This window comes from Muscardinus avellanarius (genome assembly GCF_963383645.1).
Source record: "Muscardinus avellanarius genome assembly, chromosome: 6".
In the NCBI taxonomy this organism is placed as follows: domain Eukaryota; kingdom Metazoa; phylum Chordata; class Mammalia; order Rodentia; family Gliridae; genus Muscardinus; species Muscardinus avellanarius.
The window spans coordinates 49,676,491-49,694,316 of record NC_137791.1 but is presented as its reverse complement, the minus strand read 5'-3'; the positions used below and the strand labels follow the sequence as shown (position 1 = coordinate 49,694,316).

Sequence of the window (17,826 nt, the reverse complement as noted above, 5' to 3'; positions counted from 1 at the left end):
AAAGAAAGAAAGAAAGAAAGAAAGAAAGAAAGAAAGAAAGAAAGAAAGAAAGCATGTAGCCTAGAAGTAGAACCTCCCCCCCCCCTGCCTTCCTGGGTTTAATCCCAGCACTGAACTCAAGATAAAGTAGTAGAAATGGATAGATTTAAGAACTGTTGAAGAAGTAACATTCATATCATTAAAAGGACTTAGTAGGCCAAGCGTAGTGGCTCATGCTTGTAATCCCAGTATTTGGGAGTCAGAGACCAGAGGATCGAGGTTCATGGCCAGCCTCAGCTACTTAGCGAGGCCTTCGCAACTCAGTGAGACCCTGTTTCAAAAAATAAAGAAAAGCCGGGCGTGGTGGTGCACGCTTGTGATCCCTGCACTTGGGAGGCAGAGACAGGATAATCGCGCAGGTTCAAAGCCAGCCGCGCTGGCTTAAGAGACCCTGTTTCCAAATAAAAAGTATAAAATAGGTCTGGGAGTGTAGCCCAGAGGTAGAAGGGTTTCCAGGAACCCCAGTACCACCAAATAATAATAATAATAATAATAATAATAATAATAATAATAATAAAAACTAAAATAAAGAAAAGACTAAAAAAATAGGTCTGGGAGTGTAGCCCAGAGGTAGAAGGGTTTCCAGGAACCCCAGTACCACCAAATAATAATAATAATAATAATAATAATAATAATAATAATAAAAACTAAAATAAAGAAAAGACTAAAAAAATAGGTCTGGGAGTGTAGCCCAGAGGTAGAAGGGTTTCCAGGAACCCCAGTACCACCAAATAATAATAATAATAATAATAATAATAATAATAATAATAATAATAAAAAAATAAAGAAAAGACTAAAAAAATAGGGCTGGGGGGTGTAACTCAGAGGTACAATTCCCCTGGGTTCCATCTCCAGTAACGGGGAAAAAAAAAAAAGGACTTAGTAATGCAGTGAGGTACCAAGAATAACTCTTAGGCTCCTGACTTGAGCAACTGCTGTGGATAGTATTGCACTCAGTAAAACAGGAACCCATGCAAAAGGGTTTGGATTACAGTGTGCAGCGTTGGATGCATAAAGCTTTAAGTCCCTGTGAATCAGGCAAAAGACAATGCCAAATAGAATTTGAGTCTAAGGTCTGGAATTGAAGCGAGGTTGGGCTGAAGATACAAGTTAATTGGCTTTTTTATGTTTTAAGTCAACTGGTTATTAATGAGATAAATGAGGTAACCTAGAGAATATTTAAAATAAAAGGAGAAAAGCAGCGTCTATAACAGAGAGGGACTTGAATAATACAACTTTCAAGAGAAGGAGACTGGATATAGACTTAGAAGAAATAGCCAGAGATGTGAGAAACCAAGAAAATGTGGCGTACAATGGTGAGGGGGGACAGAGAAGTTGGCGGCCACCATCTAAACTGAGCAGCGGAGGAAGCAGAGACAAGAAGACATCTGTGCTGAGAGGGAGAAATGGCCAAACACCTGGCGAAGGACAGTAACATTATTTTCTTAAAAACTAATGCCAGCCGGGCGTGGTGGCACACGCTTGTAATCCCAGCAGTCGGGAGGCTGAGACCGGAGGATCGCAGTTCCCGGACAGCCTCAGCTACTTAGTGAGGCCCTCTGCAACTCAATGAGACCCGGTTTCAAAATAAAGAATAAAAAATAGGGCAGGGGCTGTAGCTTGGAGGTCAAATGCCCCTGGGTTCCATCCCCAGACCTGCAAAAAAAAAATTTAAATTAAAAAAAAATAAATAAATGCCGCAGCTGATCATAGTGTTACACACCCATAATCCCAGGACTTGAGAGGCTGAGACAGGATGATCACAGGTTCGAGGCCAGTTTCAGCAGCTTCAGCAACAGAGCAAGACCCTCAGTAACTTATCAAGAATCTATTTCCAAATAAAAACCAATAAAAAGGGCTGGAGGTATAACTCAGAGGTAGAATGCTCCTGGGCTCAATCCCCAGTACCAAATGTAAAATAAAATAAAAATGAATGCCACATAAAATAGTAATACAATCATGTATTAGGATAAATTCAAATCCTCTAGACAGGAATAAGATTCAAAGAAAAATAATCACCTTTGTGGATTTTGTGATCATTTTATTAAATTTTATTGAAACCTGTAATTAATTAAAATGCCCTAACATAGTGTAAAGCCTCAAAATACTGTAAAGCCTGCCAAGTCACAATAATCATTAATAAATCTTTGCATTTAGTTAAAAGTTTGATAAATCTAATTTTTTTTTTTGTTTTTTTGGTGGTGGTACTGGGGTTCCTGGAAACCCTTCTACCTCCGGCTACACTCCAAGACCTTTTTTTTTATACTTTTCTTATTTGGAAACAGGGTCTCTTAAGCCAGCAAGGCTGGCTTCGCACCTGCATGATCCTCCTGTCTCCGCCTCCCAAGTGCGGGGATTACAAGCATGTGCCACCACGCCTGGTCGATAAATTTAAATTTTTTAAAATAACTGAAGCTGGATGTAGTGGCACATGCTTGTAATCCCAGTATTTGGGGAGGCTGAGACAGGAGGATCACACAGGTTCAAAGCCAGCCTCAGCTATTTAATGAGGCTCTTAGCAATTTAGTGAGACCCTGTTTCCAAATAAAATATAAAAATAGGTCTAGGTATGTAGCCAGAAGAAGAAAACCCTTTGAGTTCCATTTCCAGTACCAAAAATAAATAAATTTTTTAGACTTCCGGGAAGATGGTGACTGAGAGAAGCAGCGTTTACGAGTCCTGCTAAAACTTGGTCTCTGTTGCCACAAAATCAGTGCTTTTCATAGCCAGAAAACACCATCAGCAGAGAAATTAAAAAAAATGTAAACACAAGGGACAGAGAAAAAAAAGTATAGAAAAACAACCAGAGACCAGAAATCAAGCCCACAATGCAGCAGCGGAGCCGCGCCGGCCCCATCTTCCCTCACAGCACCAGGATCCAGATTGGAAAGGTAAACAAGGAGCTGAGGTGAGCAGCTGCAGATCATTTGGGTGTAATTCAGCAGTTCTTTCAGCGCAATGAACGTCTAAAACTCCCAGTGGCCAAGCTCATCACGCCTTCCAGGGACTCAGAACGGAGCTCAAAACCAGGAAAGAAATACGCCAGCCTCACGGCCGAGGGCGTGACAGTGGTGACAGCGGCGCCATATTGCCAGCAGAAACAAGGAGTTCACCCTACCCCGCCACAGCTCCAGATCTGCGCACACAATAACCATGAGTGAAATTGTGGCCCCTAAAGGAGAAATCTCTGTACTGCACTCCCAGGGACTTGCATAGCTTTGATAATTTCCTTGGGTTGGATATTTTGCAGTCCAACCCAGTGAAGGAGTAGTGGTGGCAGAGATACCACACCCTAGTCCAGCTCCCCATGGGAAACCGTTCAGCCCGGCAGCCCCATGGTCTTGCGCAGCCTCAATTAACTTCCTGGGTATGAGACTTTGAGATACAACCCAGTAAAGGAGTAGTGGCGGCTGAGATTACAACAGACTCGACATACAGAGCACCCTAAGTGAAGTTGTAGTGACTCAGGGAAGGCACAAAATTCTGAAATCTTGGGAAAGAGGAACAACAATAGAGCAATGAATGTCCACAACCCTATATTATCAGAACCTGATAACACAAAAATTCAGAGATCTCCAGAAGATCAAATCAGGAATATAACTGTAGAAATAATACAGGACTTATGAAAAGAATTTGGAGAGAGTCTAAAAGAAATAAAGGAAGCAATCATTGAGGTAAAGGCCTCAATTCAAAGTATAAACAATCAATTAGACCACATGGAGAACAGAATCTCGCTCCTAGAAGATGATCACTCCAAAAATGAATGCATAATTTATAACTTAGAAAAGAAAAATCAGACAGCAGGAATCTGACATTGAAGAAATATGGGCCCATTTTAAGAGAGCTAACCTAAGAATAATCAGAATAGAGGAGGGAAAAGAAGGTGAAACCAAAAGGATCAATAATCTCTTCAAAGAAATAATAGCAGAAAATTTTCCAAACATAGAGCAAGAGGTCAATACACAGGTCCAGGAAACTTATAGAACTCCCTTTAGACAGGATCAGAGAAGAGGATCCCCACATCATATAATTGTCAAAATGACCAATGTGGAACCCAAGCAGAGAATCTTAAAGGCAACAAAAACAAAGGGCCAAGTGACAATCAGAGACAAACCAATTAGAATCACTCCAGATTTCCCAAACCAAGTCATGAAAGCCAGAAGGGCTTGGAGTAACATATTCCAAACGCTGAAACAAAACAACTTCCAGCTAAAAATTTCCTACCCAGCAAAACTATCTATCAAATTAGATGGGGAAATAAGAAGCTTCCATGACAAACAGAAACTGAAGGAATTTATGTCTTCAAAACCAGCACTAAAGAAAATACTCAAAGAGATTAACTACAAAGAAGAAATAGGTAATATACACTAGAACCAGACAAACAAGATTTTCCATCCAGCAGACAACTAAGCAAAGAAGAATATATTCATGTGTTTATAGGTTAAAATCTTTGGAGATTCATTATTTATTTCAGTCTTTTACCCATTTCTAAATTGTATTTTTAATTTGTATTGTTTGCTTTTATTGTTGCTAATTTTTAGGATCTCTATTTGGAATATTAATATACCTTCAGATATAGCATTTGGAAATATTTTATCCCATTCTATCAGTAACTTTTAACTCTGTTTACATTGTCCAATATTTTTTTATTTTTTAGAAAGTTTGTTTATTCTTTTGTTGCCTGTACCTTTGGAATCATATCCAAGAAATCACTGCCAATTTAAATGTTGTGAAGTGTTATGACCCAGTTTTCATCTAAAATTTTATAGTCTTAAGATCGACATTTAGGTCTTTTATCTAATTTGAGTTAATATTTGTATATGGTGTTAGGTAAGGGTCCAATCTTATTATTTTTCATGTAATTATTATTTTTCAACAATATTTAATTAAAAGATTATTATTTCCTTCATCAAATGATCTTGGAAACTTTGTCAAAAATAACTTGACCATATATGGAAGAATTTATTTCTAGGCTTTTTATTTTAATCCACTGGTTTATATATCTGCCCTTATAGCAGTACTACACTGTTTCAATTATTGTAGCTCTATAAGGTTTGAAATCAGAAAATGTACATCTTCTAGCTTTATTCTTTTTCAAGATTGTTTTGGGTATTTAGAGTTCATATTTTATGTTAGGATAGATTTTTTTCTGAAAAAAAAAAAATGAATGATAGTTTTACCTAAAAAAAAAAAAGAAAAAAATATCCTCTGGTAAGAAAGAAAGCAAAAAGAAATACTGAAATGTTATCTCTAAGTGATCAAAAGTTTGATATCAGACAGATGAATCTGTTATGTGAGATTATCATTGTTAATTTTGGATAAATTGCTATAATATTAGATGTCAACCACTAAGCCAAGCATGGGAAGGAGAGATGGGGAAGGAATGGGGTGGGGGTTGGGTAGGGGCTAACTGGGCGATGTGTGCATGTATGTTTACACAAGTTTTTATCCCATTATGATGTATGAATACAGTGCACCAATAAAAAATTAAAAAAAATTTTTTTAAACTGAACAGGACGTGGTGGTACATACCTTTAATCCTAATACATGGGAGGATCAGGCAGGAGGATGTCAGGTTGGTGGACAGCCTAAACAAAGTAGCAAGACTCTCCCAACCTAGTGAGACCCTATTCCAAAAAAAAAAAAAATAGGGCTGGGGGTATAGCTAGAGGTACAGTGCTCCAGTACCACACACATAAAACAAAGGTGAAGCTACATTATCAGCCTCATATTTTTTAATCTTTTTCTGATGTCACCTAAGTTCTAAAATGCTTCCAGAAGAAAACCAGACAGATGAGGATCCTCCACAAAGTGTTAGATAATATTTTGACTTTTTTTTTTTTTTCCGGTAGTGGGGATGGAACCCAGGGGCATTACCTCCGAGCTACAGCCCTAGTGTTATTTTTTATTCTTTATTTTGAAACAGGGTCTCATTGATTTGCAAAGGGTCTCACTAAGTAGCTGAGGCTGTCTGCAAACTGCGATCCTCTTGTCTCAGCCTCCCAAATGCTGGGATTACAGCATGCACCACCATGCCTGACATTTGACTTTTATTTCCAATTGTGAAGTCCTACTGAAGGGTCAGGAAAAGAAATCCCCTATTTCTGAAATGTCATTGTACTCTTGACACATCCCATCCTCAGAGCTGAGGCCCCTTCACTTGAGAGGCAGTTACCTTTCGGATGAAGTTGACGTGGCACTCACCCTTCTGCACAGGCAGAGGGCATTTAGGAGGCACCGGGTACGCCTTGTGAGCACTGCTCTGCTTGGCTGCATAGGACACTGCGGACTCGAAACGCACCTCCAGGGTGTTGGTGTCTCTGACCACATCAGTAATGTCAAAGCTCTGAGTTAAAGGGAAAGAACAGATGACAGCCCTGTGATGCCAAAGTAGTCTTGTGTCTAAATTTTAAATAAAATTAGAATACATGAAAAGTATATATCGAACCTCCTTGGAAGAAAGCATCTCTCCAAAATAGTAGAACTCAGGTGCTACTTTTGGCTATAACTAAGCATATTCTCCCACCTTATCACAGGTTTCTATATTTCTCCTTCTATTTTTACTGACAGAATGATGGATCTGGGGAGTAAATATCTTTCGAACTGGAATGTCTACACCAGCTATTTGCACATGGCCTGGGGCTGCCAAGGATTCCTAGACACATCCTGATGCCCTGGCTCTCTGGAATGCAGAGCATGTCTTTCTAAAGTCAGATGTTATTTTTGTTTTGAAACATCTACCCTTGAAGGGAAAGGAGCTCAGGATACAATCCCTTAATGTAACTACTCTGGACTGAAAACATTTTATTTTAAAGTCCTCTGTCCATTGTCATCTCTTATGAAACTCTGATCGCCAAACAACAGAGAAGGGAAGAGCACTGTCAGACACTTCGTGAGGGCCAAGGACTTGCCAACCACGTCATGGAATTTGCTTATGAAATCCGCACAGTAATCCCTACAAGATGTCAGTGTTCCCTCCCGTCATTCTGCAAATGTGGCCACTGAGAAACACAGTAACTGAGCCGGCGCTTCAGAGAGCCTGAACTGGTCTCCTGGCCGATTATGCATTTACCTTTCTCTGTTCACAAAAGCAACATAAACGTGCACGAATGAGTGTTTGAAAATCTGATGCTATTGTGTACTTACATATCCAACGAACATGTTGTCTGTTTTCCCAACAGTGATGTTATTGAGCAAGATTTTTGCAACTGTATCGACTCCATCAAAAATCAATTTTACTTTTTGTGCTTTCCTAAAAAAGAAAAATTTTTTAAAACAAAATGTATAAAACATTAACTCGGAAAAATCTTTTTGTAACTGTTTAAGAGCTCAACAAATAAATATTTCAAAGAAAATACACATTTTTAAAATGGTAGTTTTAGTAGATTTCGGGTATGGAACATGTTTCCATTTTGAGTGAGTCAGCTTATCTTTCTCCATAATGTACTAATCAAACACCATAAAATCAAGAACAAAACATAATGTCCAAGTGCCCTCGGGTTTGGTTTGTAATGAGAACTAGGTTAAATAGCAGACAAAATGTTTCCATAAGCTGTTACATTTACTGACACTAAGAAAACACATTAACCACTAACAAAGACCTTCCAGCAAATATTTTATCTCTAAATTTAGGGAGCCTGTGATCTTCAGTCAAACCTAGTGCACAGCGGGTAAAGAGAAAACTTTCAATCTTTCCATCTATCCTACTACATAGTACAATAGTTCTGTCAAACAATTACAGGTACTATCAGAGTTTATCTCATAAGAAAAGAACTTGATGAACTTAAAGAAGAAAACCTTTAAGTTTAAGATTCTCCCATCTCACCCTCCCAAGTACTGGGAACTTTGAAAACATTATTATGCCGAGGAAAGGAAGCTTGTCACAAAGAAATGCACATTATGATTCAATGTGTATAAAGTTTCAAGATCAGGCACAGCCACAGAGACAGAAAGTAAAAGAGTGGTTGCCTAGGGCTGAGGTGGGATGGTCCATAAGGGAATGGACAATGACTGCTAATGGCTTTCTTTTGGAGGTGAGAAAAGGTGTTCTACAATCGATGTGATGATGGTTCACAATACTGTGAATAATACTGTGAATAGACTAAAAGCCATTGAATTGAATGTGTGTGTGTGTGTGTGTGTGTGTGTGTGTGTGTGTGTGTGTGTTTTACTGGAGAATAAACCATGTGGCATTCTATCTCTGAGCTACACTAGGTTGCTGAGTCTTGCTAAATTACTGAAGCTGGCCTCAAACCTAGGATCCTCTTGTTTCAGCCTCTCAAGTACTGGGATTACAGGCATGCACCATGTGCTCACCTTGAATTATACATTTATTCATTTATTTATTTATTACTGGGGGCAGAACCCAGAGGCATTCTACCTCCAGGAAATACCCCAGCTCTTTTTATTTTTGGAACAGTGTCTTGCTAGGTTGATGAAATTCTGGATAAATTGCTGAGGCTGGTCTTGAACCTGTGATCCTTCTATGTCAGCCTCCCAAGTGCTAGGATTACAAATAGGCGACACCATGCCCAGCTTGAATTATACTTTGAATGAGTGAATTGTAAACTGGGCATGGTGGTGCACACTTGTAATCCCAGTACTTGGGAGCCTCAGACAGTAGGATTGCGTGCAGGTTCGCGGCCAGCCTTAGCTACTTAGTGAGGCCCTCTGCAACGTAGACCCTGTTTCAAAATAAAACATAAAATAGGTAGGGCTGGAGGTGTAGCTCAGAGGTAGAATGTCCCTGGGTTCAATCCCCAGTACCACAAAAAAAAAAAAAAAAGTGAGTGAATTGTATGTTATGTAAATTATGTCTCAACAAAGTTGTAGTTTAAAAAAAAAAGATACACAGCTGGGCATGGTGGTGCACGCTTGTAATCCCAGCATTCGGGAGGCTGAGACAGGAGGATCGCAGTTCGCAGACAGCCTCAGCTATTTAGGCCCTCTGCAACTCAGTGAGACCCTGTTTCAAAATAAAGAATAAAAAATAGACCTGGGGTGTAACTTGGAGGTAGAATGCCCCTGGGTTCCATCCCCAGTGCTGCAAAAACCAACCAAATAAATAAATAAATAAATAAATAAATAAGCAAGTAACAGGTACAAATGTCTGAGTCAAAAGAAAAACTTAGCCAGGCATGGTGACACAAACTAATCTCAGTATTCAGGAGGCTGAGACAGGTATATTGCAGGTTTGTGGCGGCCAGCCTCAGCAACTCAGTGAGGCCCTGTTTCAAAATAAAAGTATGGGTGGGAGTGGAGGTCAGAGGTAGAATGCCCCTGGGTTCAATCACCAGTACCACCAAAAAAATAAAAGAAAAATTCCCTAGAAAAAGGGAGTGGGGGAAGGAAGAGGGGAAGAAAAGGAGCAAGATTGAAATTAAGATGGGCGTGGTGGTACACGCTTGTAATCCCAGCATTTGGGAGGCTGAGACAGGAGGATCGCTCAGGTTCAAAGCCAGCCTCAGCTACTGAATGACGCTCTCAGCAACTTAGTAAGACCCTGTTTCAAAATAAAATATAAAATAGGTCTGGGAGTATAGCCCAGAGGTAGAAAGCCCCTGGTTTCCAACCCCTAGTACCACCAAAAAACAAAACAAAACAAAAAAAAAAGACTGAAATTAACCAAATTATATATGTAGGTGTAAAATATGTAATAATGAATCCCACTATTATGGATAATCATAATGTACCAATTAAAAGAAGAAAACTCCAAAAAAGTGCTAACAGTATCAATTACTCTAAAGTAAAGACTTGATTCTGAGCCGGGCATAGTGGGTCCCACCTATCATCCCAGTACTTGAAAGGCTGAGACAGGGGAATCAAGGCCAGCCTCAGCAACTAAATGAAGCCCTCAACAATTCAGTGAGACTCCGTTTCAAAATAAAGCGGGCATGATGGAACATGCCTGTAATCCAAGTACTTGGGAGGCTTTGACAGGAGGATCACAAGTTCAATGCCAGTCTTAGCAATTTAGTGAAGCCCTGTTTCAAAAAAAATAAAATAAAATAGGCTAGTGGGGCTGGGAATGGTGGTGCACGCTTGTAATCTCCGTGCTTGGGAGGTGGAGACAGGAGGATCGCGCAGGTTCGGAGCCATCCACGCGCTGGCTTAAGAGACCCTGTTTCCAAATTTTAAAAAAATATATAAAATAGGTCTGGGAGTGTAGCCCGCAGGTAGAAGGAACCCCAGTACCACCAAAAAAAAAAAAAAAATAGGCTAGTGGGTGTTGCTCAGAGATAGAACGCCCCCAGTGATGGGGATTGAGCCTGTATTAATTGCTAATAAGAGCAGTATGAATTGCCAAAAAGAACAATCTCTCATACTTAGGCAAACAGTAAAATCTCCTTCTCTGCCTCTAAGCTGTCACCCAAGAGCTGCAGCCACGATTGACCTTGGTCAGCTAAGAGTTGGCTGATAGCCCAGCTGAACACTAGAATTATATGGATTTTCATAATAGTTTAGGTTAAAGTTAAAGAGAAAAAGCAAACTATGTTAACCCAATAGTAATTAGTAATTACAAAAAATAGTTATAGCTCCAAACGTTCATACTTTAAGAGACTATATTACTGTCTTTTTTTTTCTTCATTGTAAGACAAATGTTTTTGGTTTTTTTTGTTGTTGTTGTTTTTGATTTTTGTTTTTTGGTTCTAGGGATGAAAAAATCCAGGGGCCTTCTACCTCTGGGCTACACTCCCATACCTATTTTATATTTTATTTGGAAACAGGATTTCACTAAGTATCTTAGGCTGACTTCGAACTTGCGTGATCCTCCTGACTCAGCCTTCCAAGTAATGGGATTACAAGTGTACACCACCACACCTGGTTTAAAACAAGTTTTTTTTTTTAACATAATAAGCAACTTTTAGCAGACAGAGATAAGGAAAGGCTAAAAACTCACCAAGGACACAGGTTGACAATGCATGCTTTAAAACTAAAACTAAAGACAAAGTGAGGTTCTCCATGCAGCCCCTGACTTCATTAACCAAGTAACACATTTTGATCAGACTTACCTGTGCCTGTGAGAAAAGGCTTACACCGCAGAGATAACTGGTGGGCCTGCACCTGCTTTTGGTGGGAAAAGAGGACTATTGGCTAAGCAGGATAAGAGGAAGGAGATAATGATTTCTTTCTTTCTTTCTTTCTTTCTTTCTTTCTTTCTTTCTTTTTTTTTTTTTTTTTTTTTGAGGTCTGGGGACGGAACCTAGGGGCATTCAACCTCCAAGCTACACCCCCTGCTCTATTTTTTATTCTTTATTTTGAAACTAGGTCTCACTGAGTTGCAGAGGGTCTCACTAAGTAGCTGAGGCTGTCTGCGAACCACGATCCTCTGGTCTCAGACTCCCGAATGCTGAGATTACAAGCGTGCTCCCCGACGCCTGGCTTTCTTATAAAAAATGTTACGTGTAGCCGGGCGTGGTGGCGCATGCTTGTAATCCCCACACTTGGGAGGCTGAGATAGGAGGATCACCCAGGTTCGAAGCCAGCCTCAGCTACTTAGAGAGGCTCTCAGCAACTTAGTGAGACCCTGTTTCTAAATAAAATATTAAAAAGGTTTGGGAGGATAGCCCTGAGGTAGAAAGACTCTGGGTTCCACCTCCAGTACCACCAAAAAAAAAAAAAAAGTTATGTGTTCAGAGACTTCAGTCTTGCCTTCAAGGCACTCCACTGCATTTATCTAATGCAGGGCTTTACTGTTCTGTCCCTTCTTTCTACCTTTGTAATAATAAACTTTGCTTCAGCTTGCAGCAGTATAGTTCTGAGTTTTTCTAAACTAGCTAAGAACAAGAATGATGGGGATTGAGCCTGTATTGATTTTTTATAAGAGCTGTATTAATTGGTAATAAGAACAAGCTTTCATACTTAGGCAGAACAATAAAATCATTTTCTCTGCCTCTAAGTTGTCAGCCAAGGGCTGCAGCCAGGATTGACCTTAGTCAGCTAAGAGTTGGCTACTAGCCCAGCTAGACAATAAGATTATATAGATTTTCACAATAGTTTAGACTAAAGTTTAAAAAAAAGGCAAACTATATGAATCCAATATCAATCACACAAAATAGTTATAGCCCAAAACCTTCATACCTTAAAAGACTGTATTCCCATGTCTTTCTTTTCTTTATTGTAAGACAAGTCTTTAACATAATAAGCACCTCTTTAGCAGACAGAGATAGGGAAAGGCTACGGGCTCACAAAGGACATAGGTAGACAATGCATGCTTTAAAACTAAAACCCAAAGCAAAGCAGGTTTCTTCCATATAGCCCTCTGACTTTGTTAACCAAGTAATACATTTTGATCATACCTATCTGTCCCTGTGAGGATGGACAAAGAAAGCTAAAATAAAGAGGCTTATACAGCAGAGATAACCGGCAGGCCTGCACCTGCTTCTGGTGGGAACAGAGAACTACTGGCTAAGCAGGATGGGAGAGAGGAGATAATAAAAATCTTATATAAAATGCGTACATCTAAAGACCTCAGTGTCTTCCTTTCAAGACACTCCACTACATTTCCTCTGACGTGGTGCTTTGTTCCTCTGTCCCTTCTTTGTAATAATAAACTTTGCTTAAGCTTGCAGCAGTTCTGGCTATTTTTTCTAAACTAGCTAAGAACAAGAACCCACCTTTGACATCTCAAACCATTAAAAGAACTCCATCTTGACATCCCGAACCTATGTTCAAGCTCCAGTACAAAAAAAAAATTTTTAATATAAAATAAATTAAATTTAAAAATAAAATAGGGCTGGGGCTGTAGCTCAGAGGTAAAATGCCTCTAGGTTCAATCCCTGGTAACATCCTTCACGCCAAAATGACTTAATTCTGACGTTAATTTGGGCCCTGGTGCTCTGGGAGCAAAATCTGGACAGGTGTGCTGGTGGGAGGGGCTGCAACGGCATCACAAGAACAGGTAACATTTGGCAGTACTTTCACAGATAAGCAGATAAGCAGAGAAACTAGTTTCTGATTTGCCATAAAGGAAGGAATGAAGGGGAGGGAGAGGGGGAGGGAGAAAGACACTTTCCTATTCTTTTTTTTTTTTTTTTTTTTTTGGTGGTACTGGGGTTCCAGGAAGTTCCAGGAAGCCCTTCTACCTCCGGGCTACACTCCCAGACCTATTTTATTTTTGGAAACAGGGTCTCTTAAGCCAGCGTGGCTGGCTTCAAACCTGCATGATCCTCCTGTCTCCGCCTCCCAATCATGGGAATTACAAGCGCATGCCACCACGCCTGGCTTACTTTCCATTTCTTGAACAAAAACATATCATGAAGCTGGGCGTGGTGGCGCACACTTGTAATCCCAGTTCTTGGGAGGCTGAGTCAGGAGGAACACAGTTGTCCCAGACCTTGTTTCAAAATAAAGACTAAAAAATAGGAGTGGGGGTGTAGCTCAAAGGTAGAATGACCTGGGTTCCATCCCCAATACTGAAAAAAAAAAAAGTCATAAGGCTAATGGCCAGACGTGGTGGCGCATGCTTATAACCCCAGTACTTGGGAGGCTGAGACAGGAGGATCGCGCAGATTTGAAGCCAGCCTCAGCTTCTTAGTGAGGCTCTCAGCAACCTGGTGAGACCCTACTTCCAAATAAAATATAAAATAGGTCTGGGAGTGTATGCTGGGGTAAATAGTCTCAGGGTTCCATCCCCAGCACCACCAAAAAATAAAAAAATAAAATAAGCCTAATGTTTCTATATAGGAATGCCTAGAGAATAAATGTGCAAGTTAAAAACAGCTGAATTAAACAGCCTTGGGCTCTGGCCATGTGCTTACCTTATAGGTGAAGGTGGAAACTTAGGAATGAGGAAGAAGAGCCTCCAACAAGAGAAAATTAACAATATTCAGAAACAGACTGAATAGAGGGGGGTGAGAAAAACACTGGAAGAGCCAAGAGCACCTGAGGCGGGAAGGCTGGAACATTGTGCTACATTATGAGAAACAATGAGACAAATTTAGTTGTAAGAGGGAAAGCCAACTGGCTGAATTTGGAGTATGCTGAGCTCAAAGTGAGTCGGACTGTAAAATGTTTTAAGCATCATCTGGAAATGAAACCCTGGAGCACAATAACTCCATGATATCAAGCACAATGTTCTGACTTTTTTTTTTTTTTTTTTTTTTTTGCAGTACTGGGGATGGATAGAACCCAGGGGCATTCTATCTCCAAGCCACAACCCCCAGCCCTACGTTTTATTCTTTTTTTTTTTTTTTTTTGGCACTGAGGGTTCTGGAACCAGGGGCTTTTCTACCTCCGGGCTATACTCCCAGACCTATTTTATATTTTATTTGGAAACAGGGTCTCACTAAATTGCTGAGAGCTTTACTAAGTAGCTGAGGCTGGCTTTGAATCTGTGTGATCCTCCTGTCTCAGCCTCCCAAGCACTGGGAGTACAAGCGTGCGCCACCACATCCAGCTTATTCTTATTCTTTTTTTTGGTGGTAGTACTGGAGTTCCTGGAAACCCTTCTACCTCTGGGCTACACTCCCAGACCTATTTTATATTTTTATTTGGAAACAGGGTCTCTTAAGCCAGCGAGGCTGTCTTCAAACCAGCACGATCCTCCTGTCTCTACCTCCCAAGTGCTGGGATTACAAGCGTGCCGGCTTATTCTTTATTTTGAAACAGGTTCTCGGACAGCCTCACTAAGCAGAATTAAACTTGGGGGCATTCTACCTTTGACCTACACCTTAATTCTCCTGTCTCAGTTTCCCAAATACTGAAATTACAAGCATGTGCCAGCACGCCCAGCCTGACTTTAACTTTTTGATATTAGTAAATAATTACTAAAAACTTCAGAGAAAGGAGCCAGGTGTGGTGGCACACACCTGTAATACCAGTATTTGGGAGGTTGAGACAGGGAGATCACAGGTTCAAGGCCAGCCTCAGAAACTTAGCAAGGCCCTCAGCAACTCAATGAGACCCTGTTTCAAATAAAAATAAAAATAGGGCTGAAGGTATAGGTCAAAGGTAGAATGCCCCCAAGTTTAATCCATACTACTACCTAAAAAGGAGGGATGAGCAGAAGAATTTTAAATGTGTATTTAGAGCCATGCATGGTGGCGCCACTTAGAATCCTAGTACTTGGGAGGCTAAAACAGGAGGGTCACAGGTTCAAGACCAGCCTCAGCAAATTGGAGAGACACTGTTTCAAAATAAAAAATAAAATCAGGCTAGGGGTGTATCTCAGAGGTAGAACGATCCTGGGTTCAATCCCCAGTACCACACATACACACACACAAAAAAAGTGCATTTAGTAATAATGGTGATATATATACTTGAGATTACATTCTGCTTCATTACAAAATGTTTGCTTATAATAACATTGAAAATAATGACAATATTTTTCTTCATGGCCTCATGACATAGTATAAAGCCAAGGTCATAGTCTCGGTGGCTAGCAAGCCCCACACAGAACAAATAATGTCTCTCTGATCCTACTTAACAATACTATAAATACATACGCTGTATTGGCTACTGGGGGTGGGGCAGAGAAAATTTATATAAAGGAATTGACTTCACCTAGGAGACTCCATCATCATCAAAACATCAGACACGATTTCCTGCCTGGTGAGTAGCACCACGCTCAAACACAAAACATAAATCATAGTTCACTTTTATAGTACATAACTTTAAGCTGATTCGATTCTTTGATAAGCAACCTAAGCAAACAGAAGCAAAAGAAAAAAGCTCAAATAATTAAATATAGTCTAAGGACAAATGTATACATACCTAATATCAGAGGAGAGTATAAATTTCTTGGAATAGATCCAGTTACTCAAGGAAATCCATCTGTAGTCAAGGTCATTAAATCTGTAGTAAGGATCCTATTGATAAAAGGTAGAAATTATGGTAGGTAAGACTAAATGTGCAGAATTCAAACAATAAGCCGGGCGTGGTGGCACACGCTTGTAATCCCCGCGCTTGAGAGGCAAAGACTGGAGGATCGCGCAGGTTCGGAGCCAGCCACGCTGGCTTAAGAGACCCTGTTTCCAAATAAAACGTATAAAATAGGTCTGGGAGTGTAGCCCAGAGGTAGAAGGGTTTCCAAGAACCCCAGTACCACCAAAAAAAAAAAAAAAAAGAATTAAAACAATAAATTACTAACAATAGCTATTGATCACCTAAAAATTAATGAACTCAGCAAAGTAAAAAATAACACTGAAAAATGTGGGGAAAGCCAAGGCGGTGGAACATGCTTAAAAATCCCAGTATTTAACATGCCTAAAAATCCCAGTATTTAACATGCCTAAAAATCCCAGTATTTGGGAAGGCTGAGACAGGAGGATCCCAAGTTCGAGGCCAGTGCATGGTAACCTTTTTTTTTTTTTTTTTTTTTTTTTGTTGGTGGTACTGGGGGTGGAACCCAGGGGCTTTCTACCTCTGGGCTATACTCCCAGACCTTTTTTATATTTTATTTGGAAACAGGGTCTCACTAGGTTGCTGAAAGCCTCACTAAGTAGCTGAGGCTGGCTTCGATCCTGTGCGATCCTCCTGTCTCAGCCTCCCAAGCACTGGGATTACAAGTATGCGTCACCACGCCCAGCTCAGTGCATGGTAACTTAATGAGACACTTTCAAAATAAAAAGTACAATAGGGATAGGAGTGTAGGTCAGAGGCAAAAGACCCTCATATTCAATTCCCAATACACACACACACACACACACACACACACACACACACACACACTTTGTTAGAGGGATGGATTCCAACAAAATGAAACAAACATCTAATGTAGTTTAATTATCAAAGACTATGTGGCGATTAAGATTGATTGCCCTTGTTTAAACCTGACTCAGAACCACCAAAGTGTTGGCAGAAAATGAAGAAGAGTTTTGGTGTGAAGCCAGCGTCTGTCCTGGCCCTGTGGCTCTTTGCTTATTAATACACTACCACGGCTGGCCTCCAAGGGGCTACTTCTCCTTTACTGCCCAAAGGTCAGCAAAACTCTCCCTCCTTGGATGAATTTAGCACTTTCAAAGTGATTTTTTTTCACTTAGCTTTACAATGTTTTCATTGAAATGATCTTTATGAAGAACGCACAGGCAGAACACAGATGAGCAAACTTCGTTTTGTGTGGCCACAGCCTGTTTCTGTGTGGCCAGCAAACTAAGAAGGAACATCTGCCCATTTCTTTAGACGGTATAAATGGCTGCTTTCATACTTCAGTGGCAGAGTTGTGAAGACCTGACAGAAACCACATGGCCTCCAAAGTCAAAATGTTTCGTATCTAGCCCTTTACAGAGAACATTAGTCAATCAGCCTTCGAGAGGTCCACAGCTCTTGCTCCTGTTTAGAATCCAGCCCAAGTCCTCCTTTCATCTTCCTGAGTCTTTCCTTATCCGTTTTCCAGCCGTTGCCTTTCAGAGAGGGGCTCCCAGATAGGAGACAAAATAGAAAGCAGTAAGGGAAGCTTGTCAGTCAGCCACAGACATCGCCATGGCTACAGAGAGGGAATGGATGCTGGCAGAAGGGCTCCCCCTCCATCAGGGACTGGACTCCCGATGGAGAAGGAACAGCTTCATCCAGGTTCCACAAAGCCAAGAGCCTTTGTTGTTATAATTTTGCCTTTTGAGATGGAAAAGGCAAAACTGTGGAGACAATAATAGGATTAGTGGCTGCCAGGGGTTCAGAGAGAAGGGTAGATGGGTGGGTGGGGCACACAGGAGTTTTAGGGCAGTTGGTTTTAGGCCAGGTTAGGCTGGTAATGGCCAGCAGGGCAGCTGTTCAGGACACTGATCTATACGAGGCGTTAGAACATCTCTGGGTGTGGAATGAGACTGAGATGAGTACCGGCCACAAACT

General features: G+C 40.6%; 1 protein-coding gene across 1 annotated transcript in view; it reads right to left on the bottom strand.

The window, feature by feature from the left end:
• Positions 1-17,826, bottom strand: part of MANBA (mannosidase beta) — a gene marked incomplete at its 3' end in the record, with an annotated part of 141,013 nt that overhangs the window by 107,036 nt on the left and 16,151 nt on the right. The window contains exons 2-4 of the mRNA XM_080697738.1: positions 15,754-15,848; positions 7,186-7,291; positions 6,215-6,385 (exon numbers count right to left, since the gene is read on the bottom strand). Coding sequence (XP_080553864.1) covers positions 6,215-6,385; positions 7,186-7,291; positions 15,754-15,848 — 372 coding nt within the window. The remainder of the gene's footprint in view (positions 1-6,214; positions 6,386-7,185; positions 7,292-15,753; positions 15,849-17,826) is intronic.